Source organism: Amphibalanus amphitrite, unplaced genomic scaffold (genome assembly GCF_019059575.1).
Source record: "Amphibalanus amphitrite isolate SeventyFive unplaced genomic scaffold, NRLGWU_Aamphi_draft 000583F_arrow, whole genome shotgun sequence".
In the NCBI taxonomy this organism is placed as follows: domain Eukaryota; kingdom Metazoa; phylum Arthropoda; class Thecostraca; order Balanomorpha; family Balanidae; genus Amphibalanus; species Amphibalanus amphitrite.
This window is the reverse complement of record NW_024882077.1, coordinates 75,569-96,623: the sequence shown is the minus strand read 5'-3', so window position 1 is coordinate 96,623 and position 21,055 is coordinate 75,569. Positions and strand designations below refer to the sequence as shown.

General features: G+C 48.6%; 2 protein-coding genes across 2 annotated transcripts; both read left to right on the top strand.

The window, feature by feature from the left end:
- The first annotated feature begins 4,258 nt into the window (after nucleotides 1-4,258).
- Nucleotides 4,259-5,883, top strand: LOC122394284 (facilitated trehalose transporter Tret1-like). The gene is made up of 3 exons (XM_043391041.1): nucleotides 4,259-4,912; nucleotides 5,188-5,419; nucleotides 5,576-5,883. Exons 1-3 carry the CDS (start codon nucleotides 4,259-4,261, stop codon nucleotides 5,881-5,883), a joined length of 1,194 nt encoding a protein of 397 aa, XP_043246976.1.
- Nucleotides 5,884-8,151: 2,268 nt separating this feature from the next.
- On the top strand, nucleotides 8,152-14,739 carry LOC122394283 (facilitated trehalose transporter Tret1-like). The gene is made up of 4 exons (XM_043391038.1): nucleotides 8,152-8,212; nucleotides 12,626-13,443; nucleotides 13,714-13,945; nucleotides 14,221-14,739. The coding sequence occupies exons 1-4, from the start codon at nucleotides 8,152-8,154 to the stop codon at nucleotides 14,526-14,528; spliced, it is 1,419 nt and encodes a 472-aa protein (XP_043246973.1). The 3' UTR covers nucleotides 14,529-14,739.
- Nucleotides 14,740-21,055: the final 6,316 nt, after the last annotated feature.

The window sequence follows — 21,055 nt, the reverse complement described above, 5'->3', positions numbered from 1 at the left end:
ATCACTTCACCAGTCAGCTGAAATACAGGCATACTTAGTGAAAAGCGACTCGTCCTGCAGTGTCCCACCGACGGCTCGCCCTACAGTTGGTCACTCTGCCTGTTTACTGGTCACGCTCGTCAGGGATCTCGCGCTCCCCGGTGTGATTGACAGTGTTTCTTGGCGGTGTGGCGGCCGGTAGATCGGTGCGTTTCGGGTCTGTGGGTGACGCCCACCTCTTCCGCCTCTGATGGCGCCGAGAGGCCTGCTCAGCACGTGCGAGTGGCACCAGCTGCTCACCGCTGCAGCCGGTAAGTCTGTTGGATAGAGAGCGGGCGATAAGACGATTGCTGATTTTGAATTATTGAAATATTGAATTATGGAAATATACTTTTGCTGATTTTGAATTTTCATAATTTTTCATAATTTCATTTTCATTTACATCTATAGGCCATCTATAGATGTTAGCACGCGCAGTGGAAGGGGGAAGTGAATTTCGCCCGCCCCTCCTGTTCTTCGCAAATAAATCACGTGGCACTCATTCTATTAACGACAAATTTTCACTACTGACATACAATTGAATTGCACATCTTGTCGTGAGACTTATGAGCAATAAGTAAATCGGTGAACCACCTCTCTATATAGTCACAGTGGTGTAAAGTTGAAAAAATCCCCCGGAGAGGCGCACACTGGTCGGAAGCGCCATCAGTAGAAGGCTGAAGCCACGGGCGATTTCGGAATTTCGGGCTACTTTTTATGCATATTGATTCCAAATTAAGCACCTTGTTATCATTGTCCCAAAAAAAGTAATCAAAGTGACAAAAAATAACTGTAGTTAGTCCCCAAACATGAGGGATCCCAGAACTCTGAAACATTGTGCTCAGTGTTTGCATGTAGAAAGGCAGTAGGTAAGATGCTCTCTGAGGTATATTATTTTTCCAAATATCCCTACATTTTAAAATATATCCAGAAATCGAAATTTGGAGTAAAAAAACGCGAATTCTTGATATTGTTATTTTTTATGTCAAGATAGCCCTTTAGTTTGCCCGGATTTTTTTACTGACGGCTCAATTTTTAACCCTCGCCGGCCGAGGGGGGGGGGGCGGGTGCCGCCCCCCCATAGGGTTTTTTCGCGATAGCTCCGAACACGCTGGCGATAGAGAGCTGAAACCCGGCATACCTGACCTTTGATCCAAGCCGGATCTTTTGACACCAACCGCATTTTTAGGTCAGGTCAGGTCACTGACCTATGACGTCATAAGTGAACCTCTGCACGGTCTTCAGATGTCGCAACTTCGCAACGCCCTCACTGCCAGAGGAGATGTCACAGGGAAATGAAACTTGCAGGATCTAATATCCATTATGAGTCCCACAACTTGTATATCTCGGATTTTTCCTAAAGGTCATAAGAGGTCAGGTCATTTTCGTGACCTCACCATTATAAGTCAATGGGGAAAAATGAAAACTGCTATTCTGGCGCCGGGAACGATCTCCAACTATCTCAAGCACACAGAATCGTGATTTGATGCACTCCTTGCAAGGTTAGATGCGTCACTTTTGCAATGTTGACCTTGCGTGACGTCATTTATGACGTCATCAAGGTCATATTAGTTTTTCGTCAATAACTCTTGATCAAATTGAGCTAGCGAGTCGGGAAAGCCACCAATGGACTCAGGAAGACCTGCCGAATCGAATGATATGCGACATGACCTCTTTCGACGAACTTCGTGACCTGGGGGTGCTGACCTGACCTTGACCTGAGGTCAACACCCCAAGTTGACCTGACCCGGACAAAAAGTATATCATTCGACGCGCCTGAGCGAGACGAACACGATGCTGCCAAAATCGGCGCTCTGCGGCCATTTTTTGCGAAGTTATTCACCAAAAACTGAACCGTACCTTGGGGCACTTGACCTGACCTCAGAGGTCACCGGTTGACCTAGGACCTTAAAATCGGGTACCAATCTCTGCGTCTCGTAACGGCGCACACGCTCGTTTTTTTCCGCGACGCGCTAGCTCCACCAGGGGCGAAACGGCGAGGGGGGGTCGTACCCGCCCCCCCCCCCTCGGCCGGCGCGTATGTAGAAAACCAATAGGTCCGGCGAGAGTTAAGTCTCTAGATTGAAACTCTAATCTTCTGCGATTTTTTTCCGTGAGCAGTCTTTTCGACCGAAAATGGCCAAACATGACCTCGGTTTCAACGCTATAACTTATGACCTGAGATGACCTAGAACACAATTTTTTTCAGGAGTTGCGCAAAATTTATGTCCGGAGAAGTACTGAAAACGGCGAGCCGAAACTCGCAGCCGTTTTTAACCCGCGCCCCACTGGGGTGGGGGGGCTATTTATAGCCCCCTCCCGTTTTTCTGCAATAACTTCCAAACCGCTTGACGTATCGACGCCAAACTTTCAGTACCTTTGGCTGCATCAATTTGACACCTTGTGTCAAAATTTGAATTTCGTACCTACCATAGGTCGGCCGGAAATGACGTCAGAGTGACGTCATGTTCGGCCGATTTCGACGCAAAACATTGAACCACGGCAATCGCTTCCAAGAGCTCAGTTTTTAAGCTAGATCCAATTTCTTTGCATGAGAGGACTCAGAATAGACTGCGCTATCAAACTGCTATCTCGGATTTTCGAAATTTTGAAAATTTCGAAAATTTTATATAATAAAATTCAAAATTTATATTTTTACATTTTTTTCAGAATTTTTCTGACTTTTCGAAAAAAACCAGAATATATGTGATAAAACGCATTATTATGACTAGCTCTAGCAAGTTTTAGCTAAATTTCTTCAAAAATGGCCAAGTTATACGCATTATTACAAAAAATTAACAATTATTAATTTTTCAAATCAATTTTTCAGCACGAATTTGACATCTTACGCCAATATAAATAGCACCATCGTGTTTCTGAGCTCAAACTGCATCCAATAGACACCTTTTTTGTTGAAACATTTTAACTTCAAAATTTGACCTTTTTTACCTGAAAGTGACCTGACCTAAGCTAAATTTGACTCGAAATGATCTCGATTGACACAGACGACATCAAATTCGAAATGTTTGGCCTAAATGGACCATAAAACATGTGTCACGTGACCGACGGATGATATAATATTTTCGTGACCTGTGATGACCTGACCTTGACCTGAAAATCAAAGTACCAGTTTGGTACCCTCAGAGTATCTAGAGCATCTGTTCACGAGTGTGTGAACCAAAAATGAGCCTGATCTGACTTGTAAGACGGCGGCCAGAGCCCAAAACGTGAAGAAGCCAAAATGCTAATGATTTTTACTTTGACCTGACCTGTGACGTCGTCGGTGACCTCGAGGTCAATGAAATTAGGTTTCGCTCGACAGTTTTTCCGGGGCTATCAGACGCCGTTTGAATTTTGACCCAGTAGTTTCGGAGTTAGGAGGGGGGGGGGGCTATGAATAGCCCCCCCCCCAGTAGGGCGTGTTATACGCAGACCCCAGTGGGGCGCGGGTTAAGCTACCGTCGACGGCCCCCAAACGGGTCGTGGGTTATGTAAAGCTCTTGCACCGATCTAAATTCTGGGAGAACAGATCTACTTTTTTCGATGAAGGGAAACAAAGAAAAACTAAGTTTCCTCTTTTTTCAGCGACGTTCGGCGGTTATCCGGTGGGCCTGGCGCTGGGCTACACGAGCAGCGCTCTGCCACAGTTGAGGGATTCTCCGCTGCACGTGACTGACCAGCAGGGCTCGCTGGTCGGCTCGATGGTGCCGCTGGGCGCGCTGCTGGCCGCCCCGCTGGCCCGATAGGCGTTATCACAAGTGTATTCGCGGCCATTGGGGCGACGTAAGAAAAGAAGAAACCAACTGGCCCCAAGAACTTTAAATTATCAGTTAGCATGCACCTTTTCCTTGATGTGTAGAGAATTTACCATTATTTGTTACAGAAAATTGCATTTAAAATCTTCCATTTATGCTTTTTTTCATCTTTTGCACAATATGTTCTTTTACTAAGCTAGAAACACTAATTAGAAATAGTTCCCGCATCATCAAGAACAATAGGGAAGGCTTGAAGTGAATAAAATAATTTAAACGGTTTTGTAATCTATGTGAGGGCACTTCTAAAATTGCCTGTAGAAATATTGAAGGCAAAAGTTCAACTTTTTCACAAGACGGATGTCTATAAACCTATTTAACTTGTGACAACTCAGCCGGTATTTCGTCGCCTACAGCCCAGCTTTCCCTAGTGACCGATAGAGGCGCTGCTATCGATGTCCGCCCGTGCCGCCTAACGCGGCAGCGCCATGCAGGCGCTGGGCCGCCGCTCGGCGCTGGTGCTGGTCTCTCTGCCGGCCGTGCTGGGCTGGCTGCTGGTCACCTACGCCGGCTCGCTGACCGTTCTGCTGCTGGGCCGGCTGCTGACAGGCGCCGCAGTCGGCTGGACCACGGTGGTCGTACCTACCTACCTGGCCGAGGTGACGACAGCTCGTCTCCGTGGCCCCGCCGGCGCAGTATTCGAGCTGCAGCTCAACGTGGGCGTGCTCCTGTCGTACGTGGTGGGCAAGTACGCCGACTGGCGGCTGCTGGCCGTCCTCTCCGGCGCCGTGTCGGCGCTGTGGCTGCTGCTGGTGACGCTCAGCTGCCAGTCGCCGCTGTGGCTGGCGCAGCGCGGCCGGCTGGCCGAGGCGCGCGCCACGCTGCGCTGGCTGCGCGGAGAGCTGGCTGATGTGGAGAGCGAGCTGGCCGCGCTGGGCACCGGCCGGGCCACCGGGAAGGCGGCGCTGTCCGAACTGAGGCGGCCAGAGTACCGACTGCCGCTGGCGCTGGCGCTGTTCGTGGTCATCTTGCAAAAGGCCTGCGGTATAAACATCATCACCTTCTACGCCACGGATATTTTCGCGGAGGCCGGTGGGTCCATGGACTCCAGCACAGCAGCCATTTACTGTGGACTGACAAAGGTATGTGAAGGAAAGCAGCCACGTAATGGCAGCAGGATTGCCAAAAATTGCTTGGAACGTTGTCACTATATTATTCTAGATGACTCATCCCCATTCTCTTGGGCAGGATCCAACGGCAATGTTTATCGGTGATGAAACACCAGGCAAGGAAGCTGTTTAAACGAAGATATTTTGCAAAGTAAAACAAGTTTAAGAAGTACCGAAACTTCTGGCTTTCCTTGTAGCAATTCTGAAGGTCAAGCCATCTCTATTGTTACTTTATTTTAATTTGGCAGGTACTCACCACAGCATTGGGAGTGGAAGCAGTGCAAAGCCGCGGCCGAAAACCGCTCCTGGTGGCCTCCTCTATCATCACGGGAGTCAGCCTGGTGGTCCTGGGCGTCTTCTTCAGGCTGAAAGACACTGGGCAGGACGTCTCGGCAATCGAGTGGCTGCCGCTGACGTCTGTCGTGGTCTTCCTGCTGGGCTTCAACGTCGGCTTCGGTCCCATTGGCTACCTTTACATGGGTGAGATTAGAATAAAGCTGCAGGTTAGGGTCATCCCTTTACTCTCTTGGCGACTCTTTCGATTTTGCCCCACATAATTTGACAGTGAATCGGCACATTCTGTCCCTCAAAACTCAAAAGTAGTCTCAAGTTATGAATTCTTCTCTTTCCCAACAGGGGAGATACTTCCACCTGATGTTAAGAACTTCGCCAGTGGTATCGCCATCTTCTTCAACTGGGGCACCTCGTTCCTGACGACGCTGACCTTTGAGCCGCTGGAGGATGCTATTAGCCCGGCGGGCACGTTCTGGATGTACGCCTGTCTCTGCCTCATCGGCGCGGTCATCTTACAGCTGACATTGGTCGAGACGCGGGGCAAGACGCTGGAGCAGATTCAGCAGAACTTTGACTCGAGAAAGGACGTGGAGCCGAGCGACGCATCAAGTCAGGACAGCAGGGGCAGTGGCTGTGATTTGGAAGGATAGGGTACTGCGCCACGTCGAAGAAGCGCGAACAATCGAATTGTTCCCTGGGTGTGATCAAGCATAGATGATGTGGCAGGGTAGATGGAACAATGTTAATGCCAGTGAAGCGGAGTGAAGCTATCCATGAAGTAAATGCCATGCTTGAGCGCTGCATATCTGCATTGTGTTGTGCCTACGTTCATACGGGGGATGGTGCGAAATGCAAGCGATGTGAATGCACTGACCATTTTTTTTTAAATAAATAATAGGTGTTAAGGTATATATATGTTTTACTATAGAATACTATTGAATTCTATGAATAAAATGACCCAAAACATGTGTGGCACATGCCCTTTTCTATATTTCGTTTTTGGTGACCTGAGTCCTGACCTGACCTTGGCCTTGACCTTTGCATGATATTGTATGCAACGAATATTGCCTTGGTAGCCTAAGAACACGTTTTGGGCAATCAGTCTCAGCCCATTCTTCGGCAACTACGGTACAAGGTCGATACTGTAGAAACTTGCATTTTGTACCCTTGACCTGACCTTGACCTGACCTCTGAACTTCTTAAGCAAAAAGTTGGCTCTTAAGATCCGCCTTGTTGAGAGCTTTCAATTACCGTTTTCCCCGTCTTTCTACGACCATCGGTTCGGAAGTTAGACAGGGGGGGGGGGGCAGAATCTGCCCCCCCCCCAGCAGGGCGCGTATGACCGAATAGCCCAGCGGGGCGCGGGTTAGGAAACCCATTTTTTATGACCAACTTCTTGTCATTGGAAATTGGACAGAGTTCACCTTGTTTGACCTCCCTGTGACGTCACAGGTCAAATATCCAGGTCATCCTTATCCTAGCTTGTGCATCACGATAAGTTCTTTCGAATACCGTTTGATTTTTTCCGATCCGACTATTGGTTCCGAAGATATGATGGGGGCCCTCCACCTTTCCTCAAGTGGACCTGGAACCTACCAGACCTCAACGGGGAGCGGGGTTAATTGTCTTCCCAGTCCCCAACCAAGGCACAGTGTAATGGAGGGTGCTGGTAATGATCTGTTCGCGTCAAGATCTCTGTGAAGACTTAGAAAGGTAAAGGCAATCTTATGGTGAAAGAAATACGAAAATAAGCTGGTAGAGCGTGTAAATACAAAATTGTGACTGAAGCGCCTCCCGCGCCGTATAGTCGCATGTTTGCCCGAGCCTTTCCAATTCCACGTCAGCTTGGTTTGGGATCCGCAACAGGCGGTGGAGTTCAAGGTCACCCTAGGGCGGTTATATAGCCGTTTGACCTGCAGAGTGCATAGGTCAGCAAAGGTCACGTGACCCAAATTTGCATAGCAGATTGTGGCCCACTCAATAGAGCTAGAGCGCTGAAAACGACACCAAACGAATCGCCATTGTCATTGTCATTGTCATTGTCAATGTCATTATCGACATTGTCAGCACCTAATCATACTTTCCCACTAGCAATTTGACCTCTCAATGCCATGCGATGACCTAAGTTCATCTGTGGGTAGTGTCGAAAATAACTTGCACAGCGAATCTCGAGTATAAGGATGAGATGAATTGGAAACCAAAGGATATCATGGGGTAGGTAGCGCATGAGCCATAAGCCGTAGTAACCTTTCGAGGAAACTGCCTTTCGATATGTGACCCCGTTTGATGTGACCTCGGCAGAACAAAATGTACAAAAACGCCACCCTCTTGTCGCACCCCGAATTCAGGCCGGGCTTCGACACAGAACATTGTTTTTGCACTTTTTTATCTTTGCTGACCTCTGCAGGTCGAACGGCATAAACATGAAGTGCCACCAAATGGCTCGGGCTGTGAATTGTATGTGCCACGACCTCTATTGTGTATAAGTTTCAGCTTGTTCTCAGGTGTCCTGAATCCGGACTGAATCTGGACTGAATAATGGATATGGGCTATCTCGATGGATATCACCTCTTCAATCTTCATGCATCAAATAGCCCCGCCTTACATAACGCGCTTACATTTGTTAGCACGCCTCTGTTCGCCTCTCATCTCGCAGCGTATCTAATCAGCGACAACATCGGAAATCACTTCACGAATCAGCTAAAATACAGGCATACTTAGTGAAAAGCGACTCACGTCCTGCAGTGTCCCACCGACGGCTCGCCCTATGTACAGCTGGTCACTCTGTCTGTTTACTGGTCACGCTCGTCAGGGATCTCGCGCTCCCCGGTGTGATTGACAGTGTTTCTTGGTGGTGTGGCGGCCGGCAGGTCGGTGCGTTTCAGATCTGTGGGTGACGCCCACCTCTTCCGCCTCTGATGGCGCCGAGAGGCCTGCTCAGCACGTGCGTGTGGCACCAGCTGCTCACCGCTGCAGCCGGTAAGTCTGTTGGATAGAGAGCGGGCGATAAGACGATTGCTGATTTTGAATTATTGAAATATTGAATCATGGAAATATACTATCGCTGATTTTGAATTTTCATATTTTTTCATAATTTCATTTTCATTTGCATATGATGTTAGCACGCGCAGTGGAAGAGGGAAGTGAGTTTCGCCAATCGCCTGCCCCTCCTGTTCTTCGCAAATAAATCACGTGGCACTCATTCTATTAACCCGCGCCCAGATGGGGTCTGCCGAGCAACGCGGTCTGATGGGGGGGGGGGCCATTTTGGCCCTCCCCAGATCTTGAGAACCACGCAACCTAGCGACAAGCGGTAAACGGTGTTGGATAGCCCCAACGGGGAACTACCTTGTGACCCAATTTCATTGACCTCGGTCAAACCGATGACGTCACAGGTCAGGTCAAAGGTCGAATTTTCACCGTTTACAGGCATTTCAAGAAATGCGTTGTAAAATCGAGTAAAATGCATTTCATTGAAAATCATCGATGGGGAAATGTTCTTCAAACACATATTTTGCTACTTGAGGTCACTGATACCAGGTCAGGTCACAGTGGTCAGGTCACTGGGGGGTCACAATATGAAAGTGTCGTGTGATACATGTTTTATGGTCCATTTTACATGACAAATGCGATTATGTGGGTCAGACAGACTTTAGGGCCAGCTTGGGTCACGTTTTGGTCAAGGTCAGGTCAAGGTCAGGTCAAGGTCAGGTCAAATTAGGTCAAATTTTAAAGTTGATATTTTTGCATAAAATGGGTATCGATTCGATGCAACTCGTCACGGGGAATTCAATGGTGGTCTCCGTTTTGCGCTACGAGGTCTAGAATGTCTAGAATTGCTAAAAATTGAGTTCAAAAATTTGACGTCATCAATTTTTAACAGTTTTTTCGCTATAACTTGGCCAAAAAAGAGGTATCGATCTAAAATTTGGTATGTATATCGAAGAGCGCAGGGACTATCACATATATTTCGTTTTTTTTCGAAATTCGAAAAATTTTGGAAATTTTTTGAGTTTTTCTAAAAAGAATCAATTTATTTGATTTTTGGGGGTCAAAATCCCAAAATTTCGAAAATCCGAGATAGCAATTTTGTAGCGCCGTCTTTTCTCTACACAACCACATAAAAAACTTTAAAATTGCTTGTTAACTGTAGAATTGGTGAGCGCTTCAAGATGTCATGTTTTTTGCTAATTTTTACTCGAACATGACCTCAGTTTGACCTCAATAACTCCTGACCTGAGGTGACCTGTGACTTGAAATTTTGTGTTAAGGTGTCAAATTGATGCCCGGTAAGGTACCCAAAATTTGGCGGCGCTGCGCGCGGCCGTTTTCTCGGTATTTAAGAAAAACCACAGGAGGGGGGGGCCAAAATGCCCCCCCATCAGGGCGCGGGTAACCCGCGCCCCACGGGGGGGGGGGGCTATTCATAGCCCCTCCCGTTTTTCTGCAATAACTTCCAAACCACTTGACGTATCAACGCCAAACTTTCAGTATCTTCGGCTGCATCAATTGGACACCTTGTGTCAAAATGTGAACTTCGTAGCTACAATAGATCGGCCGGAAATGACGTCAGAGTGACGTCATGTTCGGCCCATTTCGACGCAAAACATTGAACCACGGCAATCGCTCCCAAGAGCTCAGTTTTTAAGCTAGATCCAATTTCTTTGCATGAAAGGACTCAAAATTGACTGCGCTATCAAACTGCTATCTCGGATTTTCAAAATTTTGAAAATATAGAAAATTTTATATAATAATAATCAAAATTTATATTTTTATATTTTTTTAAAAGGTTTTTGACTTTTCGTTTGAATTTTGACGATCGGCCCAGTAGTTTCGGAGTTAGGAGGGAGGGGGTGGGGGCTATGGAGAGCCCTCCCCCCAGTAGGGCGTGTTATACGGAGACCCCAGTGTGGCGCGGGTTAACGACAAATTTTCACTACTGACATAAAATTGAATTAAACATCTTGTCGTGAGACTTAAGAGCAATAGTAAATCGCTGAACCACCTTTCTATATAGTCACAGTGGTGTAAAGTTAAAAAAATCCCCCGGAGCGGCGCACATTGGTCGGAAACGCCATCAGTAGAAGGCTGAAGCCACGGGCGATTTCGGAATTTCGGGTTACTTTTTAGACATATTGATTCCAAATTAAGCAACTTATTACTAGATAATAGTACTAGTATAATTGTCCGAAAAAAAAAAATGATCAAAGTGACAAAAAATAACTGTAGTTAGTCCCCAGACATGAGGGATCCCTGAACTCTGAAACATTGTGCTCAGTGGTTGCATGTAGAGAGGCAGTAAGGTGCTCTCTGAGGTATATTATTTTTCCAAATATCCCTACATTTCAAAATATCTCAAGAAATCGAAATATGGAACGAAATATGTGAACAGTTGTATCACGCGCTGTGAGCTGCCACCGGCATGGCAGACCGCTGTAGTTGTTCCTCTGCACAAGGGTGGTGACGTGCATGTGCCGAGCAACTACCGACCCGTGTCAGTGCTGCCTGTGGTCTCGAAGCTCTGTGAGCGTGTTATATGTACGCAACTCACCGATTACCTTGTGAGCCACAACATTCTGTGCCACCAGCAGTACGGCTTCCGCCCCGGACTCTCCACGGAGGCGGCCCTGCTCGATGCTGTCACGTTCGCCGTCGATAATATGGATAATGGACGCGTGACGTCATTGGTGACGGCAGACACATCCAAGGCGTTTGACAGCGTCGAGCATGGCCGTCTCCTGGAGAAGCTGGGGTGGTATGGGGTGGACGAGCGCTGGTTCCGTGCGTGGCTCTCTGGTCGCTGCCAGACGGTGAAGGGAGGAACAGGCGAGACACTACCGGTGACGCACGGGGTGGTACAGGGGTCAATCCTGGGCCCCGTCTTGTTTCTCCTGTTCACCAACGACCTGCCTCAGCATGTACCGCACGGGAAGCTCGTCATGTACGCCGATGATGTACAGTTTTTGGATACCGACCTGTCAACGAACCTACCTCTTCTGAAGTGTCGTGTTGAGTCATCGCTGTCTGTTGCCCTGCGCTGGTTTACCCAGAATAGGCTTAAGGTAAACCCCACAAAAACTGACATGCTTCTACTTAAATCAGCTCGTAAAAGTGTCACCGGTGACTTCACAGTGGAATTTGGCAGCTCTCATATTAGCACGGTAAGGTCGTCCAGGATTTTGGGTGTGACTCTGGATTCGTGTCTGTCGTGGGAGCAGCATGTTTCGGCGATTGTCAGGAGATGCTACTCCATCCTGATTGGTCTCGCGAGAATGCAGCGCCGCATACCTCGAGAGACGAGACAGCTGCTGGTGGAGACGCTCGTGTTTCCCCACATCCGCTACTGCAGCTCGGTGTGGGGCAGCTGCTCCGCCACCCAGAAGCGCAGATTGCAGAAATGCATTAACTTCGGTGCTCGTGTTGTAACCGGTCTGGGCTATCGAGAGCATGTCACGGAAACGCTGCGCGAGTTGGGTTGGAAACGGGTAGATGCAATGGTAACTGACCACGACAGCTGTGTCATGTACCGACTGCTACACGATGCCAGGGCCTCGGAAGTGCTACGCTCACGGATAGCCACTCGCTCCGACGTAGCTGCACGTGAGACGAGGGCCACTGCCGACGGCCAACTAGAAGTGCCGCGCACTCGTACCGAATTCGCCAGACGGTCATTTGACGCCCGAGCCGTACGGGTGTGGAATGCGCTGCCACACGTTGTGAGGTGCTCCCCAACCTACGCTGCTTTCAAGAAGCACATCGCAGGCGCTGGTTGACCAAGTGGTCATCCTATAGTCATCCTGGGCATTTTAGGCATTTTAGGCCGATTTTAAATCAGCATTTGTCCGCTCGCAGATATATGATATGGTATGTAAGTTTTATGTTGTGTACCTTGTATGACGTGGACTACTGAAAACCCACCCGCTGGATGTTTTCCGAAATACATGATGATGATGATGATGGAGTAAGAAAAACGCGAACTCTTGATATTGTTATTATTTTTTATGTCAAGATAGCCCTATACTTTGCCTGGATATTTTACTGACGGCTCAATTTTTAAGTCTCTAGATTTAAATTCTAATCTTCTGCGATTTTTTTCCGTGAGCAGCTTTTTCGACCGAAAATGACCAAACATGACCTCGGTTTCAACGCTATAACTTATGATCTGAGATGACCTAGACCACAATTTTTTCAGGAGTTGCGCAAAATTTATGTCCGGAGAAGTACTGAAAACGGCGAGCCGAAACTCGCAGCCGTTTTTAAGCTATCGGCGAAAGGCCCACACACGGGTCGTGGGTTATGTAAAGCTCTTGCACCGATCTGAATTCTGGGAGAACAGATCTACTTTTTTCGATGAAGGGAAACAAAGAAAAACTAAGTTCCCTCTGTTTTCAGCCACATTCGGCGGTTGTCCGGTGGGCCTGGCGCTGGGCTACACGAGCAGCGCTCTGCCACAGTTGAGGGACTCTCCGCTGCACGTGACTGACCAGCAGGGCTCGCTGGTCGGCTCGATGGTGCCGCTGGGCGCGCTGCTGGCCGCCCCGCTGGCCGGCAGCGCCATGCAGGCGCTGGGCCGCCGCTCGGCGCTGGTGCTGGTCTCTCTGCCGGCCGTGCTGGGCTGGCTGCTGGTCACCTACGCCGGCTCGCTGACCGTTCTGCTGCTGGGCCGGCTGCTGACAGGCGCTGCAGTCGGCTGGACCACGGTGGTCGTACCTACCTACCTGGCCGAGGTGACGACAGCTCGCCTCCGTGGCCCCGCCGGCGCCGTATTCGAGCTGCAGCTCAACGTGGGCGTGCTCTTGTCGTACGTGGTGGGGAAGTACGCCGACTGGCGGCTGCTGGCCACCCTCTGCGGCGCCGTGTCGGCGCTGTGGCTGCTGCTGGTGACGCTCAGCTGCCAGTCGCCGCTGTGGCTGGCGCAGCGCGGCCGGCTGGCCGAGGCGCGCGCCACGCTGCGCTGGCTGCGCGGAGAGCTGGCTGATGTGGAGAGCGAGCTGGCTGCGCTGGGCACCGGCCGGGCCACCGGGAAGGCGGCGCTGTCCGAACTGAGGCGGCCAGAGCACCGCCGGCCGCTGGCCCTGGCGCTGTTCGTGGTCATCTTGCAAAAGGCCTGCGGCAACAACGTCATCACCTTCTACGCCACGGATATCTTCGTTGAGGCCGGCGGGTCCATGGACTCCAGCACAGCCGCCATCTACTGTGGGCTTACAAAGGTGAAATCCAAGGCATTGGCACAAATTGCTGTGAACGTTGTCACTCTAACTACATGACTGTTGTCAGCTGCATTTTTGTGTAGTGCATGTAGTTAGTTGAAAATATATCGTCAACTGCATCTTTTATCAATGACGGAACGCAGAACAAGTGCCCTTTTTGATAAGACCATTTTTTGCAGCTTAAAACGAGTCCAAGGAATGTCTGAGCATCTCCTTCCTTTCATCTGAGGTGCAAGCCATCTCCATTGTTCCCTTGTTTTAATTTGGCAGGTACTCACCACAGCCTTGGGAGTGGCAGCAGTGCATAGCCGCGGCCGAAAACCGCTCCTGGTGGCCTCCTCTGTCATCACAGGAGCCAGCCTGGTGGTCCTGGGCATCTTCTTCAGGCTGAAAGACACTGGGCAGGACGTCTCGGCAATCGAGTGGCTGCCGCTGACGTCTATCGTTGTCTTCCTCCTGGGCTTCGGCATCGGCTTCGGTCCCATTACCTACCTTTACATGGGTGAGACTAGAATACTAAGCTGCATGTTAGGGCCATCCCTTTACTCTCTTGGTTGGTTGGTTTGGGTTAAGCACCACATCCAGTGGACCAAGGCGCTAACCGGAACTCTCACACTGTTCCAAGCGGTCAGGTAGCGGCAATGCCACGTGCATTGCCCGGGACCTTCACTCTCTTGACGACTCTTTCGATTTCGCCCCACATAATTTGACAGTGAATCGGCACACTCTGTCCCTCAAAAGTAGCCTCAAGTTATGAATTCTTCTCTTTCCCAACAGGGGAGATACTTCCACCTGATGTTAAGAACCTCGCCAGTAGTATCGCCATCTTCTTCAACTGGGGCACCTCGTTCCTGACGACGCTGACCTTTGAGCCGCTGGAGGATGCCATCAGCCCGGCGGGTACGTTCTGGATGTACGCCTGTCTCTGCCTCATCGGCGCGGTCATCTTACAGCTGACATTGGTCGAGACGCGGGGCAAGACGCTGGAGCAGATTCAGCAGCACTTTGACTCGGGAAAGGACGTGGAGCCGAGCGACGCATCAAGTCAGGAGAGTAGGGGAAGTGGCGGTGATTTGAAAGGATAGGGTACTGTGCCAAGGCGAAGAAGCGCGAACAATCGAACTGCTCCGCGGTTGTTATCAAGCAAAGATGTTAGGGCAGAGTAGATGAAACAATGTTAAGTGCCAGTGAAGCGGACTGAAGCTATCCATGAAGTAAATGCCATGCTTGAGCGCTGCATATCTGCATTGTGTTGTGCCTACGTTCATACGGGAGATGGTGCGAAATGCAAGCGATGTGAAATGTGAATGCACTGACCTTTTTTTTATAAATAATAGGTGTTAAGGTATGTATATGTTTTACTATAGAATACTATTGAATTCTATGAATAAAATGACCCAAAACATGTGTGGCACATGCCCTTTTCTATATTTCGTTTTTGGTGACCAGAGTCCTGACCTGACCATGGCCTTGACCTTTGCATGATATTGTATGCAACGAATATTGCCTTGGTAGCCTAAGAACACGTTTTGGGCAATCAGCCTCAGTCCATTCTTCGGCAACTACGGTACAAGGTCGATACTGTAGAAATTTGCATTTCGTACCCTTGACCTGACCTTGACCTGACCTCTGACCTTCTTAAGCAAAAATTGGCTCTTAAGATCCGCCTTCTTGAGAGCTTTCAATTGCCGTTTTCCCCGTCTTTCTACGACCATTGGTTCGGAAGTTAGACGGGGGGGGGGCAGAATCTGCCCCCCCCCCCCAGCAGTGCGCGTATGACCGAATAGTCCAGCGGGGCGCGGGTTAAGAAACCCATTTTTTATGACCAACTTCTTGTCATTGGAAATTGGACAGAGTTCACCTTGTTTGACCTCCCTGTGACGTCACATCACAGGTCAAATATCCAGGTCATCTTTATCCTAGCTTATGCATCACAGTTCTTTCGAATAGCGTTTGAATTTTTCCGATCCGCCTATTGGTTCCGAAGATTCGATGGGAGGCCCTCCACCTTCCTTCAAGAGGACCTGGAACCTGCCAGAGCTCAACGGGGAGCGGGATTAATTGTCTTCCCAGTCCCCAACCAAGGGGGTGATACATAGACGTAATCGTTTCGCCCCTTATTGAGCTGGAGCTTCGTAATAAATGAAACAGCGGCGTGCATCACCAGACGCAACAAATGGACTAAATTGTTAACACGCACGCACATTGTAATGGAGGGTGCTGGTAATTATCTGTTCGCGTCAAGATCTCTGTGAAGACTTAGGAAGGTAAAGGCAATCTTATGGTGAAAGAAATACGAAAATAAGCCGGTAAAATTTTGAGTTAACCCTCGCCGGCCGAGGGGGGGGGGGGGGGCGGGTGCCGCCCCCCTCATACTTTTTTCGCGATAGCTCCGAACACGCTGGTGATAGAGAGCTGAAACTTGGCATACTTGACCTTTAATTCAAGCCGAATCTTTTGACGCCAACCGCATTTTTAAGTCAGGTCAGGTCACTGACCTACGACGTCATAAGTGAACCTCTGCACGGTCTTCAGATGTCGCAACTTCGCAACGCCCTCACTGCCAGACGAGATGTCACAGGGAAATGAAACTTACAGGATCTAGTATCCATTATGAGGCTCACAACTTGTATATCTCGGGTTTTTCCTAAAGGTCATATGAGGTCAGGTCATTTTCGTGACCTCACCATTATAAGTCAATGGGGAAAATGAAAACTGCTATTCTAGCGCCGGGAACGATCTCCAACTATCTCAAGCACACAGAATCGTGATTTGATGCACTCCTTGCAAGGTTAGATGCGTCACTTTTGCAATGTTGACCTTGCGTGACGTCATTTATGACGTCATTAAGGTCATATTAGTTTTTCGTCAATAACTCTTGATCAAGTTGAGCTAGCGAGTCGGGAAAGCCACCAATGGACTCAGGAAGACCTGCCGAATCGAATGATATGCGACATGACCTCTTCCAACCAACTTCGTGACCTGGGGGTGCTGACCTGACCTTGACCTGAGGTCAACACCTTAAGTTGACCTACATGCATACATACATACATACACATTTATTTTCAACATTACAAATGAGCAAAACATACACAAAAATATTATAAGATTGATGCAAAAGAATAAAAATTCTTAAATTAAAGCACCTCTCTTAATCAATCAGTATAAAATTAACATGAGTATTACGAGTATTATATTAGATTATGCATTATTAGTATTATATTATATACCTGACCCGAGCAAAAAATATATCATTCGACGCGCCTGAGCAAGGCAAACACGATGCTGCCAAAATCGCGGCTCTGCGTTTCCTCTGCAGGTCAAACGGCATGAAGTGCCACCAAATGGCTCGAGCTGTGGATTGTGTGTGTCACGGCCTCTATTGTGTACAAGTTTCAAGTTGATCTGAGTTGTCTCGAATCTGGGCTGAATCTGGGGTGCGTCGCGGGGGTGTCTGTTTTTTATATATGCATTTTGTCCTTCCGAGGTCAAACGAGGTCAGACGAAAAGAAGTTTTCATAAAAAGCTGCTACGACTTATGCGATGATGTGCTTTGGTTTGGACATCGGCCGATCCTTCCACTCAAGCTCCGCTGTGCCAGTGTAAATCCGATATTACCCATAAATGACCTTAGGTCATTGCATGACCACGAGGGGTCAAATTACTAGTGAGACATTATGAATAGGTGCTGGCGAATCGTTTGGTGTAGTTTCTACTATGGACGTCAAACCCCTTGAGACCCCACTTTTTTGCGATAATTTTTAAATGCGTCAACTCTCGTTGACAATATTTTGGCAATGTGTGTTTAAGAACCTGCCGAAACTTTTATTACTAAGGTATTTTGACGCCAAACGATTATGGAAGGTACAGGTCTCGCGGGTTTTAGCGGTAGGTCGCTCGGCGGGCGGGAGGGCAACTAGTTCCGCCCCTGTATCGGCGACCCTTTGCTCCGCCCAATTACGCACGAGCGTGTACTACATCACGTAGTAGCGTGGGGGAGGGGAGGGTTAGGGTGGCAGCGTGTGTGGAGGCTAGAACCGGTTTCTACCGCCTGGGCCGGCGACCCGTCATGCGGTCAGGAGACAGGGAAAGGTCAGAGGTCGCATACAATGTGCGGTGCTGTGCCCCGTCCTCTCCACGTGCTGACCGGCGCACGACCCCGTCCGTTGGCCAATCGGTGTTGAGCGGTCAAGGTCGCCCGTAGCCAGCGGGCTGAGTGAGCCGGCAGCGTGCCGATCCAAGGTCGTGAATAGTATTAGCCGGTTACCAATGGGGCCGGCAGACGACTGTTTAGCGCTGTTATTTCTTGGGGACGTTTCTGCTAATTATCCGTGAACTGATGAGGCCGGATATCGTGTCACACTACAGTTTTATTTTCTGCCGCACTCTAGTTCCAAAACTACCAGACACAAAGCTTACCGCAGAAAATGTTTTATGGATTTTTGACATCATTTTTAAAAGATAGGCATTTGGGTTCTGGTTACACCAATGTTATTTGTTGTTATCTTTGTTATTTTTAAAACCAAATCCATATGAGTCGCTTGAAGAAGCATCAAACCATATGATAGGATATAAATATGCCTTAGCCTTCGACTTTTAGGGGGAGAGGGATCCGAAACGACCTTTCTTCCTTTTTCAATCCATGTCTCCCTAAGTATTAGAGACAGGGATGCGGAGCCGGAGCCGGAGTCGGAGCCGGAGCCGCCGGAGCCGGCATATTTTGCCCGGAGCCGGAGCCGGAGCCGGAGCCGTGAAACAATATAGCCCGGAGCCGGAGCCGGAGCCGGAGCCGCCAAAAAAGGGGGCGACTCCGGCTCCTTTTTATTTTTTGAAGAGGAAAAAAATAATTGACCTAGTTCGGTTTGACAGTACAAGGCAGTAAAACATATGGTACTTACGTCATGGGCCATCAAGTGAATGAAAAAATCCGAATATCCCCAGTATCCCACAGTACGCAAACAACTTCCTGTTTGCTCTCCCCCCCCCCCCACGTCTACTGCATCCCCAGAACATGTGGACCAGTCATCAGGTGACGGCCATTGTTTTCAAACCAGTGCACACAGCCGCTATCCGGGTTCAGAAGTGGCCAATACCCTAATTTTCGACAAATTTTAAAGCGTGATTTTCTCACATTTTCTGGTCGTAAATTGATCAGACTGTATAAAATATCATCCAGAAAAAATATTACTCATTCTGGCACAGATTGGTGGGCTCCCAAAGTACACCGTTTTGTTTTGCTCCATGAGACCGAACTTGTGCTGCGATTTTCATGTAAATGTTGACGAGTCTCCTGTCATATTCTTTGCTTGAAAATGCGTAAGTAAGATATCAGCTGAAAGGGGAAAATGTGCGGAATCCATTGGTAACAAAAGTGCATCTAAAAAACTTCCCACTCAGTTATCGTAAGCTAATTGTTGCACACTTGCACAAAGCAGAAGGGCTTGAGGATTTAAATATTTACATAGGCCTACCAAAAAACGCACAGCGTGCTTCACATCGAGACAACGTCCATAACATATAAAGTACAATTGTGATTCATTTGCTGAAAAAATTAGGTCGGCATCACACTGCCGGCAAAAGTTATTGCAGTTCTAGTGACGCTAGGTCACCGCTCGGCCGACCCCGGTCAGGTCGGCCGGGCGGCGGCCGTGCAGCTGACGTCCGTGCGGTTCGGCAGCTGACCAATCAGCTGCGAGAGAGGAGCGCGGTCCGTCTAATCGCCCCCGGCAGTTGCTTGTGCGGAGGGGTGCTCGACGCTCGTGTCGATTGCATTTGTTGGTTGTCGATTGTCGAATGACTTGTGGGTATACTTTCTGGTGACCAATAAATGTACGTCGTCTTAACTGAATGTAGTCTGATCAAATTCAATAAAGCAAAAAGACAGCCATCAGAATATCGTAAGAATGTCCGATATGGTTGATAACATTCAGAGTTTTGGGGATCAGCCATCGACCAGAATGAACCTTATTGGCTTTTGTATGTAACATTTGCATTGCTTTTGGAAAGTTTCAGTCAGATATCTTCAGAAATGGCAATGTTATCGGCTTTTGCATTTTACCGTAGTCGGTTGATCACAATTTTCGATATTGCAAAGGCAATTTCAGTACGTTCTTGACATCGAAAACCAAAATGAAAAGCATCATCGTGTTCCAGAGCTCAAATTGCATCCGATGCACATCTTTTTTGTTGAGAATGCTCAACTTCAAAATTTGACCTTTTTGACCTCGCCGTGACCTGACCTTCATTTGTCGAATGGAAATAGTTTCGAATCGGACGACCCAGATGACATCATTTTTAGATGCTTTTGCCGAAATTGACCATTAAAGATGTGTCGCATGACCTTAAAAATGTAAACAATTCCTTCCATGACCTTTTCCACGACCTTTTGTGACCCATGACCTTTCCATGGCCTTTTGTGACAAAGTTAGGTTTCGTTTGTCAGCTATTCCTATCAGAAGCCGTTTGAACTTTTAGTATTGAGCGAGTAGTTTCGAAGACAGCAGGGAAGCTATGCAGAATCCCCTCCCGAGTCACCCACGTTATGGGATATACCCGCCATCCGCGGATTACAAACAAAAATATTTTTTACGGCAATGATGTATCAGCATGGATGCTCATACGTTCCCATATGTGACCTTACGGTTGACTTCACATACAATAAAAATTTATTGGCAAAATGTCAACTGGTTAACGAGTTATCGCATTTTGGCCACTTCCGAACTCAAATAGCGGCTGTGTGCAGTGCAGTGGACTGCGACTCCCAGCACCGTCTCATCCCACACACACCCCACCCCTCACCCCCCAATGCAGCCGAGACGGGTGTCAGCTTACGATGGTTCACTGAACTCCGATTCGCGGCGACTGCGTTTCCAATGCCATCGCTTCCTAGCCCTTTGTTCTGCCATTTCTCTCCGAGGTGCGTTTGCGCGGGGACGCGGTGAGCCGGTCATGGCAAAGAGTAACGCGTATAACCAATCCAATTTTTCTTCCACCCGTATTTAATTGATTGCGTAGGGGATGTACTGAGTCGGAGCCGGAGCCGCCGGAGCCGGAGCCGCCGGAGCCGGACCATTTTACTCGGAGCCGGAGCCGGAGCCGGAGCCGCCATAACAGCTCACCCGGAGCCGGAGCCGGAGCCGGAGCCGATTTTTTCTCCGGAGCCGGAGCCGGAGCCGGAGCCGTCTGAAATTTCCACGGCTCCGCATCCCTGATTAGAGATATCGTCAGTCGTCACCAAACTTTCAGGGACCCTCTGGGCATCAATTTTACACCATGCGGGGCCGTCTTTTTCCAGAGAGTATGATAGGTTGGCCAAAAATGACATCAGAATAACGTCATGGGTCTGCAATTTTCGACAAAAAAACTTTTGCGGAATAGCTGCCACGCCTACCAGTGGCGGTGGAAGGTAATTTTGGATGGGGGTGCAAGGTTTTCTCAAGGGGCCCCTCTGGAAGTTTTGGGCCTCCCATTCATTTTTTTTTGAGTGATTATTATTGATTTATGAAAAACGAAGATTTTGGAAAGCTATCCGCATACACATAAGTTCTGTAAAAGGTTTGAAATTGCAGTGTGCCTACCTATTTCAAATAATGAAAGCATAAAGAAGCAAATG

Coding starts and splice junctions, on each gene's coding strand:
- LOC122394284 (XM_043391041.1), top strand. CDS start 4,259: ATGCAGGCGCTGGGCCGCCGCTCGGCGCTGGTGCTGGTCTCTCTGCCG. Junction 4,913..5,187: donor TTTACTGTGGACTGACAAAG/GTATGTGAAGGA, acceptor TTAATTTGGCAG/GTACTCACCACAGCATTGGG. Junction 5,420..5,575: donor CATTGGCTACCTTTACATGG/GTGAGATTAGAA, acceptor CTTTCCCAACAG/GGGAGATACTTCCACCTGAT.
- LOC122394283 (XM_043391038.1), top strand. CDS start 8,152: ATGGCGCCGAGAGGCCTGCTCAGCACGTGCGTGTGGCACCAGCTGCTC. Junction 8,213..12,625: donor GCTGCTCACCGCTGCAGCCG/GTAAGTCTGTTG, acceptor CTCTGTTTTCAG/CCACATTCGGCGGTTGTCCG. Junction 13,946..14,220: donor CATTACCTACCTTTACATGG/GTGAGACTAGAA, acceptor CTTTCCCAACAG/GGGAGATACTTCCACCTGAT.